General features: G+C 44.6%; 1 protein-coding gene across 2 annotated transcripts in view; it reads right to left on the bottom strand.

The window, feature by feature from the left end:
- Window positions 1-12,793, bottom strand: part of AEBP1 (AE binding protein 1) — a 230,595-nt gene extending 217,802 nt beyond the window's left edge. Inside the window, exons 1-2 of one of the 2 annotated variants that reach the window (XM_069214248.1) lie at window positions 12,531-12,793; window positions 1,357-1,779 (exon numbers count right to left, since the gene is read on the bottom strand). In XM_069214248.1, coding sequence (XP_069070349.1) covers window positions 1,357-1,693 — 337 coding nt within the window. In that variant the 5' untranslated portion in view covers window positions 1,694-1,779; window positions 12,531-12,793. The remainder of the gene's footprint in view (window positions 1-1,356; window positions 1,780-12,530) is intronic. The other variant, XM_069214249.1, reaches the window with a different exon arrangement.
- Window positions 12,794-14,256: the final 1,463 nt, after the last annotated feature.

Below are 14,256 nucleotides of genomic sequence, written 5' to 3'. Positions count from 1 at the left end.
TGTTATTTTATAGGCAAAGAATTGGTTTCAAGCATTACAAAACAGAAAAGGAATCCCCTGGCTTAAAGAAAGAGTTATATATTTTAAGAGTGTCAGTGCTTTACTCTCACAGATTAATATGTACAAAAGAGTAACAGTGATACTATGTGGCTAGTTTTTTTGATTTGTGTTATCTGTGAAGTTAGAAATCCAGTTTGACAAAAGAAGTAGCTTGCCAACACAGCAGCCGATGTGCAAATTACCTATTTCCTAAGTTGTCATGCTTCCTTGTGGACTAACACAACATGCATGTTGTTGAAATTGTGCATTAGCTTTCAAGACTGCACTCTTCTTTATATATGTTATCTATTGCACCTGGGTTGAATTATAAGATATATATTGACTAAGAGTAGTATTTACATTTAGAAGCATGGCAATCACTATAATTAGAAGGCAAGGTCATATATGGGTTATAATATGGCTGATACTAAGGTTAAAGTATCTGCATTAGACACTTTTTACCTTTGCTCCAAGCAGGATGTGTGTATTCGGTGTTAGAGAAAGCTCGGTGTAAAATAAAAGTGTGTGTTAAATCCAACCATAATAGAATTGCAGTGAAAGCAAGCCTTCCCAGCATAATTATGTTGCAGGTTTTAAACCTCCCAAAGCTCCCAATGTACCATGAACACTATTTTGAGGTTTGGGCTCATATTTTGGATTGACGAATCTTTAAATTCAGTATTCATTTATTTTAGCAGGTGCACACCATATTTAAGTTACCCATTTTGCCACATTTAGCCATGATTGGAGTCCACCTTTTGTTTACCATTTGTTGCTTGCCTGTCACTCTTCTTAACAGCCTCATAATTTGTCGCTGCAGGCCTAGCATAATTTCCATTCCTGTCTGTGAAGCAGGGACCAAGCACTGATTGATTCAATTTAATTTAATCAGTGCCTGTCGCCTCTAAGACTGAGGCACTATTTTGTTCTTTTTAACTTTTGGTGTCATGCTAAGAGAAGTCATGTGACTGTCAAAAACATTCCCAGGAGAGCAAACAAGATTGACAATTTTTATTTTCTATAGTTAACTTTTTTAATTTTGCCAAGTCTTCTATTCTCACTTACCACATGTTTTCTTTTGTTTTTGCTCGTGGGTGCTGTCACATTAACATTAACACTAACACACTATCACTAACACACTAACACTGTCACAGTAACATCAGTTTGGGGACTAAATATGGTTAAAAGACATTCACATTGACAACCCCAATAGCTCAGGTAATGCCAAGATCTATTGGCTTTGCCAATGCTTGTTTTACTAGCTGTTGCATTCTGACCTTGCACAATGCACATACTTCATGAGAAATATGCACTTACCATCATCATGATCTCCTGAAACTTTGGCTGCTTTATTCTTCTTTCCTGGCAAATTCACTTTCACTTCTGTCACATCAGGCATGGGGATATCTGTTCTGTCTACAGGCCCATCCTCGTCCCTGCCTGCTTCCGGTACCCGGTCTCGACCATCTGGATCTTCATCCTCTTCAGGAATCAGCTCCTTCAGGAAGCCTTGCAGAAAATCCTCAATCTCCTCGTCGGTGAGCACGGTCTGTGGATGGACTGAAGGGCTCTGTCCCAGGAGCAGGATAAGGCAAGTCAGGGGAAGACAGCGGATCCCCAGAGAGGAGCCTGCAGGTAGATGGAGCATCCCCATACTTGACTCTCAGGACTCAATACTTTCTTGGAGATACGCTCCAGTCCAATCGTGGTCTTCACTGGGGCACAGATGTCATAGACGGCCTGTAAAGGATAAGAAATAATATATTTCTTGTTTCTCAAACTTGACCTACTGTGGTGTGAAGCGTTTCCTTGTCGCAAAGATATGATATCACCACCGAAGTGTATTGATCGTATTATGGCACAGTTCAGATTATATAAAATGGAGGAACCTTAATCCGAACTTTACCAGAGTTACTTCACAGCTTAGAACCAATCCTTTTCATACCTAACGTATGATTCACTCTGAAACAATTACACAAACATGAATAATAGGACTTGGCCACTGAAAGCATGCACCAGTCCTGGATGAGGTCCAAACTGGACATCTGCTCTAAAACATGAATCATAAGAATACTGCTTGTTCCAGAAGGCATGTGGTACAGCCTATGTGGCTGTTTTAAAAAATTGAATACAGGAACATTAATCCCAAAACAGACTCAAGCTGCCTTTGCGTTTTTTTAAATAAGCTTTGATCACTTTAAAATAGGACAGCTGTCAGTTAGACTAGCATTTTGAGATAGAAAGATGATCACATGAGCAACAGAAGCCTCCAAATCCTGAATGCATGGGATACCTCATCAATAAGTGACAAACAATAGAAAACAAATTGTGCATTGGATGTAAATCTTTAGCATTCTTCTGGTGCTCGAACCAGGTAAAATATTGTCTGAGCTTGAAGCATGGGATTTGCGAAAGAAAGAAACGGGGGCATTTTCAAAAGCACACATGCTAATACACCCGATTAAGGTGTGAGACTACCAGTTTTTAAAGCCAAACCCAGCTTTAGTTTAGTTTCCCTCCCCAACCCAGAGATTGCCCCCATTTCAATATATGTCAATAGGGAAAGTAAATCCTTTGATTATTTTTTCCAAAATGTTCTTCTTTCTGATTCCAAATGTTGGAATGCATGCATAAAGTAGATTTGGAAAACAGATGTAGCCTTGGAATAAAGAAAGGATGCACCCTGTGGCTTGTACTCACACTATATTGCATGTGTTATATTGTATAACAGTTGTAATGCATCCACAACATCAACTTAACTACATCACAAGATAAGTACAAGATGCATATAATAGTTGATAGAGTTCGGTAGACGATCGGAGATGTGAACATAGTAATATACTAATATACTTAGCATGACGATGTAGTAGTAGTAGATGTACTAAATGCTGCATAAATGTAAGTTGATTTTGTGTAGTCTCATTCAACTATCCTGAGGACTTCTTTCTGACAGATTGTGTATAACTCAGAGACGGCAAGAGCTTGATGCTCAAGGACCAAAATGTGCTGAAATAATGGTAACTAAAAACAGACTTGCAGGCCAACATATAAAAATCATTGTAGGTCTTAAGTCCAAATAGTTTCTAGGTGTCATCTACAGTCATCCTTAGCTGTATGTTCTCAAAATACCTATTGTGTAAAATACCAATATGAAGAGTGGGCTTTGGGTCAGCCCATTGGTTATCATTGGTTGGCTTCCTTTTCAAACCCATTTGTTTGTCTTTATTCAATGGCTTTTCTTCCTCTTCTTCTATTTGTCCCTCACTGGGATACAGCTTCTTTACTATCCTTTTTACTGGATGATTTGTATCCTTTCATGGCTAACATCGGGGAACTACTTTTTTTCTTTCAACACTCCATTGGGAGTGCATGTGTTTTCTTGCTTTGTCCCCATGTGGTTCTTCAACCATTACATCCTCAATTCTGTTATCTCAATGTTGCTCCGCTTGTCTGCTGATTTCCATGTCCCTGCATTTGCCTCTGGGCTTTTCCCCCCATCCTCAGCTTCTGCATTGGACCTCTCCCTCTTTCTGCTCACTGTTAAACTGTGGCATTGGCTTTCCCCTCAACAGCCAATTTATTTTTTAATTTACATTTGTTTTTGCTTTTTAGGAGAGCCCCGCTGCTGCAATTTGCTTCTGGGTCATTCGTTTCACACTTTTTTTTTAATTTACCACTGCAAGATGGATAGGATCTATGTTGGAATGGTAAATTGTAATGAAAAAAATAGTTGCCATGGCTGCATAACACAAACATGCACATGCTCGCTTACACGTGCGCTTCTACATAATCATGCTAATGTTTCTTTTTACTGATGCTTTTCAGAATCATTAACTAGTTGATTTTTAAGTTTTTGCCAATGCTGCTGAGCTTTAGAAACAAGCATTAGCAAAGCCAAAAAGCTGGTTAACACCTTTCAAAAGTGCAAATCACTGACTTTGCCAGTGCTTGTTGTTTAATGCATCCAAAACAACATTAAGACCCACTGGAAATGAGACACCCGTACAAGTTGAAATAAGTGCATCAAACCCTCACAATGGCTCCAGATTGCCCATTTAAACTTAGAGAAGAACGCTTCTAGAAAATTAAGTTTCTGCAGGTCACAACTGTTGCAGGTATTCACATGAATACCTGTTTCAGCAAGATAACAAAGTACCTCAATAAGCATCCATGATGGCAGACTGATATGTCTCACAGCAAATAGTAAAACAACCGCTGGCAAAGCAAATAGGTCTCACTAACTGTAATGTAAGTGCTAACCGATTGGCTTTACCAATGCTTGTTTGTGAGGCACAGCATAAAAACAAATTAAATGACCAAAAAATGAATTTAGGAAACATAACCTCATACCTTAGGGTACCTTAAAGCTGTATATTGAATTCAAGAGTTTCAGTCTTTAAAATGGTACAGTTTATTTTTCTCAAGGCCTTATTAACTTTCCACAGGGCTCAGAATTGAATAAAATCTTGGAACGAGTGTGAATGTCGAGCTTATCACGCTTAGTAATTTTCTTGTGCAGAATGTCCTTAACGTCTCTTGAGCCAAGGCTCGCCATATTAAACATCTTAATGATTTCTATTATACGTCTCACCATTTACACATCATGAGGTTGCGACAATGACAGGAAATGTTTTCGGTGTGGTGCTGACGATGCAAATGCAGTCCATATCTTTGCAGCACGCTGCCCTATACAAACCTATTGTGACCGTATTTTGGGGAAACTCAATGTGACCTTTCACTAGACATTTCCTAGGCTCTGATGTTAATCATATTGGAGCACTCACCTGCAATTTCACACAACATCTTAGGGTTTTATTTATTTGCAATCCTACTGGCCAGACCAGTTTTGGTGTGATGTGGGCTATTAAGAACGGCTCCCAGTCCAATGGTTTGGTGGCATGAATTCCTTAACACGGGTTCCCTGGAAATGGCCATTTTAGATCAGGATGGGCGTAGAACTCTGTTACATTGGATAAAGGATCTATTAAGGGTATGGATGTGCCGGGCTTTGGCTTCCCAAGAAATTATGCCTTGGTAGCGTATCCTCATATGCCTTTTATGATTTGCTCTTTCTAATTCTCCCTGCACTTTAGGGTTTCCTTCCAACTGTCCCCCTTTAACAATATTGATTGATTTTTGCTTTTTTGTTCTTTCGGTTTGTCTTATATTATGTATCTCTCTATTTTGATGAAAGTTTTCTCCAAATAAAAAAAAATGAAAAAAATGCAAGTGCCATTTACTACTCTGCAGTAGGCCTAGGGGCAAATTTGTGGGCACCCAGCAAAAGAGATACCTCCTTTTCAGTCATGCTAAGTACCCCAAACTTTATCTGAGTGAGTGCAGTAGCAAGCCCTTCCCCCAGGAATAAAAGCCTTTGTTTACCAAGACCCTCGCTTTCATGCAACATTCAACAAAAGCAAACCTTAAAGTATGTTCTTTAGTCACACCTCGGCAAAGTAGACCAGTTGCTGTGTGTAGGAAGCTGACCTGGTGTGTGGTGGGTTTCTAAGGTGGTTACACCTTATACCAGGTACAGGTATTCCCTATTAGTGTAGTGTAGGCAGTGCCTAGAAGCCAGGCTCTCTAGAGGTAGCTGTGGATGAGCAGCGAAGGCTTGTCTAGGAGACATGCAAAACTCATGCAATACCACTGCAGTCACACAGCACTTACACACATGAAAGGAAACACTCAGTGTTACAAAAATAAAGGTACTTTATTTTAGTGAAACAATTACCAAAAAGTACTAGGGAGGCAACCCTCCAACAGGAGGTAAGTGCATACTAGATAAGCTAACTAATAATCAGAAATAGGCATAGAAAGTGATAGAAAACAGTGCAATAGCAAATAGACAATAGTGACCCTAGGGGGAGCCCAACCCATATACTACAAAAATGGAATGCAAAAGCAGGACCACAAGCTAGGTAAGTGGGAGGTGTAGAGAGGGGCTGGAGGAACTAGGAAACCCCAAAGGAAAATACCACAGCGCCCCCCGGCAACCAGGAAGAAAGGAGTAAGTTACTAGATTTTCCCCAAATCACTCAAAAGAACGAGAAAGAAATAGTGCAACACCCAGACAAAACCACAAGAAACCAGTGGTGAATTCCCCAAGAGGAAGACCTGTGGAAGAAGGGGACAAAGTCCAGAAGTCACAGAAGTGTCCACTGGGGGCAGGAGCCACTACTCACCCGCCTGTAGTTGCAAGAGTTGATGGTAGGACGAAGACAGTCAGCAATGCAGCTTTAGAGTCAGTGAAGAGTTCCTGGAGGATGCAGTCAACGTCCCACACCGGATGGATGATTGCAGTTGGATAGTGGCATGGAAAAGCCACCAACAAGCCTTGACAAAGGCAGAAGTCGCAGAGAAGTAACAGTGGAGCTGCCAGGGACTAGCAAGTTCCAGGAGGACTCAACCCATGGGGAGTCATGGGGTGAATCTCAGCAAGGCAGGGAATCCACAGAAGAAAAGGCAGCCCCCACAGCAGGAGACCCACTGGAAGAGAAACCAGGAGTCGCAGAGGAGCCCATGCAGCACAAATGGAGAAGGGTCCCATGCTGGACGAGAAGCACACAGAGGGCTGTGCGTCACAAGAAGGAGTGCTGCGAGTGGGGGCTACACGGATCCTGAAGATCCCTTGGAGGAGATGCCAACAAGCCTTCTTAGCTGCAAGAGACGTGGTGCATGGGGATACTGGCCTGCGTGGGAAGGCAATGGCTTACCTCCACCAAAGCTGGATAACTGGTAGAGAGGACCAAGAGGACTACTCCAGACTACCACCCGTGATGCAGGATCCATGCAGCTCAGGATGAGAGGAGATGCAGGCAGTTGGTCATCGTTGCAGTCGGTGCGGTGCGGATGCGGTGGAGTGACTCCTTCACTCCAAGGGATATTTCTTCTTCCTTCTTGTGCAGGCTGAAGACTTGCTGTCCTCAGAGGATGCACAGCCAGAGAAATGTTGCAGAAGCTGGAAAGAGCCATGGAAACAATGCTGCAAGCAGAGTCTTCATCATGAATGCAGATTGTCAATTCCTGGAGGGTCCAGTTGCAGTTCCAGTGGCTAGAAGTCGAAGTAGAAGTTACAGAGTAGTCCTGCTGCAGTCTTGCAAGCTGAATCTGAGGACCCACCCAAGAGGCAGACCCTAAGTATCCCTGAAAGGGGGGATCGGTCACCTAGCAGGGTGACCACCTATCCAGAGGGGACTCTGGCGTCACCTGCCTGACCTGGCCACTCAGATGCTCCCAGAGGCCCTTGCCCACCTGGGGTCCAAGATGGCAGAATACAGGGACCCTCTGAAGGAGCTCTGGCCACCACCCCTGGGGTGGTGATTGACAGAGGAGTGGTCTCACTCTCCATTGCCCAGTTTCGCTCCAGAGCAGGGACTGGGGGTCCTTGAATCGGTGTAGACTGGTTTATGCACCGAGTTCACCAAAGGTGCCCTTCAAAGCATACCAGTTGCTTGGGGAGGAAACCCCAACCAAACCATGTAACACCTATGAAGGGGCAGGGTGTTACCCCCTCTCCCAAAGGAAATCCTCTGTCCTGCCTTCCTGGACTTGCAGGAGGGTAGAAACCTGTCTGAGGCATGACGGCAGCTTGGGCTGCTTGGAAAACCCCAGAAGGCTAGTAGGAGCAATGCAGGTGGTCCTCTAAGGAGCCCCCAGACTGCATGTAATCATACTTCCAATACTAGCAACAGTATTTGTGTATGATTCCGACATTTTTGACGCCTAACATACCCAGGTTCGAAGTTACCATTATGTACCTGGACATAGGTAGTGAACTATCTCTAGTACATGCATAAAATGGCATCCCCGCACTCACAAGTCCAGATAAATGGAACTGGATTTTGTGGGGGTACCTCTGCTAGTGCAGGAGCGACCTCACACACAGGTACTTGCACCCTGCCCTCTGGGCTAGGAGGGCCTACCATAGGGGCGACTTACCATGACCTAGTACAGTGATCTGTAGTGAAAAGGGTGCATGCACCCTTCCACACAGGCTGCAATTGCAGGCATGCAGATACACTTTGCATGGGCTCCCCATGGGTGGCATAATACATGCTGCAGCCCTGGTACCCCAATCCCCTGGGTGCAGGGGTACCATATACTAGGGACTTACATGGGGACACCAGTATGCAAATATGGGGTGTAGGTGGTTCAAATAACCAAGTTTAAAAGGAGAGAGCATATTCACTGGGGTCCTGGTTAGCAAGATCCCAGTGAACACAAACACACTGACAAACAGGCAAAAAGTGGGGGTAATCATGCTAAAAAGAGGCTACTTTCCTACACTGTGCTTTTACAGACAAGCAGGGAGAGGTGGTAACAACACTGAGAGCCAGGGTAGGTGTTTGAGACGGTAACAAAAGCGAGCGAGCTAGGACACACATGCACTCTTATGGTGCGGAAAGAAAGAAAAAACATAGCTCTCTGAATGTTAACAGTGGAAGAATATAAGTCATCCAATCAAATGGCTAGTAAATCATCTATGCCCTAGGAGAAAGACAAACACAAAGAGGGGAAGAAAAGCAAGCAAAATAAGAAGCAAGTAAATGAGAGTGACATTACTGCCAACCAGTGGTAAGGCAGTAGAGGCATGCCTAACCTTGAGCTATGCTAAGCTGCGGCACAACTACAATGGCCCCTACGCTGGCTGAGTGACTCTCCCAGTGTGGAGAGAACATCTACACAGGTGAGATTAGGCCCAATTAGCACATATAATTGGTTGTCAGACCGAGGCCAACTCTCCACAAAGGGGACCAATCTGATGTCCACAGCACAAGTATGCTGGCATAGATTTGTGCACGGCAAGTCCCCAGTCTTACTCTCCACTAATCCCAGTGGCCCACATACCAGGAGCTCAGTCTGTAACTGCACATCACAATATGGCCCCATGTGCAACTGCAAATCTAGACTTTTTCAGAGATGGATCCTTCATGTCCTATGAAGACCTCATGGAAACTTACACAGTAGGCCTAGGGCAGTTTCTAGCATACGGAGACAGTCGTCAACTAGTGTGTGTCACCTGGATATCAGGTGAAACAGATCCTGCACCGTCTATTGTCCTTCATGTATTGCTTACAGGAATGGGCCACAAAAGTACTATCTCCCTGATGTACAGAACCTTAACCACAAGTGCCCACTCAAATATGGAGGGAGCATTAATTTATTGGAATGCGTTCCTCCTCGGACCTCTATCCCAAAAATCGTAGTTGAGAGCCCTCAAACAAGTAAAGGAGGGGTCACATAACTCTAGATTCCAATGTACTCAATTCAATTATCTTCGCCAGGCATATCTATCCCCTCAATGCATTAAGTGCATGTTCCCTTCAATAACTCACAAATGCCTGTGATGCGGATTGCAAGGCGCAGGGTTTTACCATAGGGTGTGGGACTGTCCTTTACAATGCACCTCGCAAGAAATAACTACGATGATAGCAGATCTAGCATGCCACAAATTAACCCCTGAATCCTGCCTTCTTGGACGTCGCCCTAAAGCCAATGGGGATAAGCACCTTCACAGATTTATTGATTAGGCATTTGTGCTGCTCAAACAGCTTATAGCAATGCAGTGGAAGATACCTACTACAATAGACACTAGTAAATGGCTCCACGCCGTGCTACAGTGGGCCTGGGCGGAGAAGAGCATGCTGCGCTCCACGAGAGAGTCTTGGCCCTTGGGGGGTGCGATATATGGGATACATTTGTGACCAACATAAAAGCTAAGTATTAAATCCACCCCCATTGAAAGCAAAACTTTCCACTAACACACCTACTTTTCATGCACACAAGGTGCATTGCTAATGGCTTTTGGCAAGCAACACACACAATAAACTTATGTTCCCTCACGGGCGGTTCGATCAACACACTGCTATCAGCCACTACCGACCCTTGGGCTGCCACCTCCCTCCATACTACACACTACAAAAGGGAAAGGCTCCTTCCTTACCCCTGTTGTGCTTACCACCGAGTCTCTCCCCATCTTCCACATACCTGGTCCCATGCTGTAAACATGTACAGTTAACCATGTTCATAATGATTGTCTCTTGCACGAAATGCACGTGAGCTTTAAAGTAATGTGGATAACATTGACTGTTCTCACCTATCCTTGTGCTTCCCCTGCTCCCTCCCTGTGTCTCTCCTGTAGCACTGCAACAGATGTTGAATATGTTTGGTAAAACAATAAAAATAGATTAAAAAAATAAAAGCCAAACAATAGTAAACAATAGTGGGATGTGAGACCACTGTACGTTTTTTGGTATGGTCCAAAAGAAGCTTTGTGGTAGTAGCTGAGGCCTAAGCAAAGCAATACACATTTATATTGGATTTTTGTGGAGCCATTTATGGCTGCCAACAGAGCTTTGGCATATTCTGCAGAGGGTTTTGGGGACTGCATTAAGAATATTTCTAAGTACTTCAAGTAAGAGGGTTGGTGGAGGAACTATCTCATCTTCATTAAGTTCCTTACCATAAAGTCGCAGTCATGGACTTTTTTCTTACAAAAAAGCCATTTCAGGGCACTTTTTATGCTCCATAGCCATCTCTCTGCTCAGAGCACAATAAAATACATCTTACTAGGAGACATCGGAGTCATCGGAGTCATCAGCAAATGCTACCAACAGAAAACTGAAATCTCAAGGGAGGCAGGGAGGAAGACAATGAAACAAAAGGAGACAGGATATTGCCAGACTCCAAGCAAATAATTGCCAAAAAAATATCAGGCATTGACAAAGTTAACAAGTCTATTTTGCATTTTGAGTCCTGATTAAAATATTAAAAACCTTGCTTCAGCAAAAAATGGAACAAAGAAAATATTTTCTTTACACGGTGCATCTATGAGATAATTTGTTTATGCATTTAGGGTACTTTTGAGATGTAAAACAATCCTTCGTGCATTGCAATGCCAGCATTTCATAGATGGTGGAATGATACACTAAACAACCAACCCCATAAGACCATCATGAAATACTCCTCGGAGCGGAGCCGAAACCTACCCTATGTATATTTTAAAGAATCGATAACAACAGGTAAGCAGGTCGCATTTCAAGACAGAGCTAAACACCTGGTGGCAAGCCTACTCCGAATCAGGAACCACTTTCGTGCCAGTCTCAGGCATGCTCCATCACTCCTGAAGTTCAGCGAGGACCCAGAGACATCTCTTCAAACAACAGCTTATCTATCACCACTAAATGGATTCCTAAATCCAGGCTCTGTCCCGGGCTCTTCACTGCAGGGATCAATCCTGCCCTCTTCTATGCATGTACATTATAAAGAATCGTCTCCTTACCCCGGTTGTACAGCGCTCCAAAGCCTCTAGCTAGGATAGCGCTACATAAGTCCCAATATACATTCTATCCCTAAAGTGGACACGTGTACCCACGTCTTCTTGCAGCGGATTTCGTAACCCCAAATCCTTTGACTAGGTTGTAGATTCAGCCCTCCCTCCCCCGGTCCCCCCGAGTCTCTCCACCCAATCATCTCCGGCAAAATTCTCATTTTGAATGGTCTCATTTTAACTCGTGCCCATCTGTGCTAGCGCGAAGGAGGACAGAGAGTAGGGCACAGTGTAGGGCTATAGTGCCCAGCGGGAGGATACAGCGCACAGAGGCTGGGCGCAGACAAAATGCACGGTTTTAATACTTTTTTTAGCCGCGCAAACCTACAAAATACAATGGCATTTTGCAAGTTTGCGCCGTTTTTGCGTCAAAAAACGACGCAAATGCGGCGCAAAAAAAGTATAAATACGGGCCAAAGTGTGCAGAGAGCGGAGGAAGCGCCCAGGCAGAGAGTGCATTGACAGCCCGCGGTGCAGTGGAGAATGAAGGTGCCGATCACAGTGTAGTGCAGACAGAACTTCAGACTGCGGAAGTGCAGTTCAAACAGAGAGAGGATGCACTGCACTGAGAGTGGTCGTCCAGTGCACCGAGCCAGCGATGCAGCGCCCTGTGTGACAGCGTATATGTGGATTCAGGACAGAGAGAAAAGAGATAATGTGCATATAATATTGGGGAGTTCTCAGCATGGCGAAGCAACGTGCAGCATGTGGGGTGTAGTTCATACTTTACAGATGAGTTACAGAGCATGATTCAGTGCCCAGTGAACGAAGACGCTGCAGACATATAGTAGGATGCAACTGCTAGAGCAGGGATTCTTTGGAGCGGGTACAGTGCACAGAACGAGCTCACAAAGTACGGGATGCATAGATGCAGTATGCAGATGCAGCGCATAGATGCAGCTGAAAGCTACAGTGATCCATGAAGTGGCTGGGAAGGGGTTTCACAGAATGAGGAGAGAACAGTTGCAGAGGTCAGAGTAGGTGAGTAGCATACAGAGAGCGGAGATGTGCAAAGAGTCGAAATACAGTGCCTAGAATGGGTGGAGGGAACATGCAGCGCATGGGTAGAAGTGAATACACTGCGGATTAAGTGCTGCGTACAAAAAGCCTACACGCGTTTGTTTGTCTTCGGAACGAAAGGGTGAAATAAAGTACTTACCGGCCGCGCTCTCCCTTAAAGAGGGCAACAGATATCCAAAATGGATAGTCAAAATCCTAAAAAGACGAAGGCTTCAGATTTGGACCGGTCTGTAATCTGTCATATACTGCCACGGCGGGAGCGGCTGGACCCTCCTGAGGATGCCCTGGCAGGAATACCTCAGTAGCAGGCAGTGCTCCTTCCCTCTGGATGAGAGTGGAGAGCGCAGCAGCCCAGAGAAGGGGGGAGCCGAGCAGCCTGTACTGAATGTTTCTTTCTTTGATGAAGTGTTCCTTTCCCAAAACTGCTCTCTCATTAGAAACGCCCACCTTCTGGAATTCCTACACATGAAGAGCTTTGGGTAGAGCCCGCCCTCTGTAACCCCATCCCCAAACCTGGAACTCAGATGTCTGAGTAACGCTAGTACCCCCTCCTCCCCGACCCTCTTCTCCTCCGCTGATGCTGCAAGGACCTGACAAGTGACTCAGAAAATCCTGCTCCCAAAAGCAAACTCTAACAGGCTCGTCTAGCCATGATTTAATGTAAAGTGTGTCTTGCTCCGCATTGTTTTCACTCTAGTTGAATGATGGCCTATTAAACAATTTCCGGCATATTTCGTTGTCCCTGAATCCAGGAGTAATATCACTGCATTAGTTTTCTGGTAAGATATCACATCATATTACTGACTAGAATATGTTTTTTTGGGTGATGTCAAAGGGCATGATTTAGGGTCTGATTTAGATGTTGGCGTAAAAGGGTCGCCGCCACTTTTCAGGCTCTTTGCCGGCTTGGCAGTCCACCCACCCGATTTAGATGTTGGCCGTCCCATAAACTTCAACCCACCTGAGTCCTGCCAACTCCACCAAGGATTTCCATCCACTGCGACTGCAGCATAGGAAATTGTGTCTGGGGACGGGACCCCAACCACACTTACCACTGTGCAGATTTGAATCTGCCATACCGCCAGGCAAAATATGGCGGGCCGACTGCCACTTCTGAGTTGGTAGATTTGGGGTGGGGGGGGGGTGAAAACTCACCTTTTGTCCGGATTCCACTTCGGTTTCTTGGTGGACACAGCTGGACAACACCCTTTGTCACGGCTGCCACTGGACCAAAGATAAAACATGACTCCCCCCATTGCTGGACACAAAGGTAGGGAACACGCTTTGGCTATGTATGTTAGGGGGTCACTGCACATGAGCTCAGGACCACAGCAGACATATACATGTCACAGTAATTTTAAAAAATGACTGAGAGATGCATAGGTCGGGGACACAGGTGGGTAAGACATGGATAGGAACACACTGGTACACAACACATATCACACACATAAAGGAGAGGATGTGGCACAATTGCCTGAGCTGCCGACTTCAGAGCTGAGGGAAATGGGTTCAAGTCTCAGCATCAGCTGAACATCGTGTGATTCTGGACAAGTTATTTAATCTCCCCATGCCTACAATTCAGCGCCTTGAGACCCTCACATGTGATTTGCTGTGCTTTACAAATCCTAGATACACAACTGTCATTTTGGTGTCAGTTTATACCAAGTGAATGCTGGCACCACAATGGTGGTACAATCATACTTGTCAACTGTTTCCATGTGTGCCAATTGCAAGGGGACCTGTACCTATCATGTTCTGCTTCGAGTTGTGTGTGTGGCTCAGTACGTGTATGTGTGAGTGTGCAATGCAATTAGCTGAATGAGGTGGAGGAAGCTGGGGTGGGTGAAGTGGCTATGTCAGTATGT

This window comes from Pleurodeles waltl, chromosome 11, assembly GCF_031143425.1.
Source record: "Pleurodeles waltl isolate 20211129_DDA chromosome 11, aPleWal1.hap1.20221129, whole genome shotgun sequence".
NCBI classification, from domain to species: Eukaryota; Metazoa; Chordata; class Amphibia; order Caudata; family Salamandridae; genus Pleurodeles; species Pleurodeles waltl.
The sequence above is the reverse complement of the archived record's forward strand: the minus strand, read 5'-3'. Positions and strand labels throughout refer to the sequence as shown.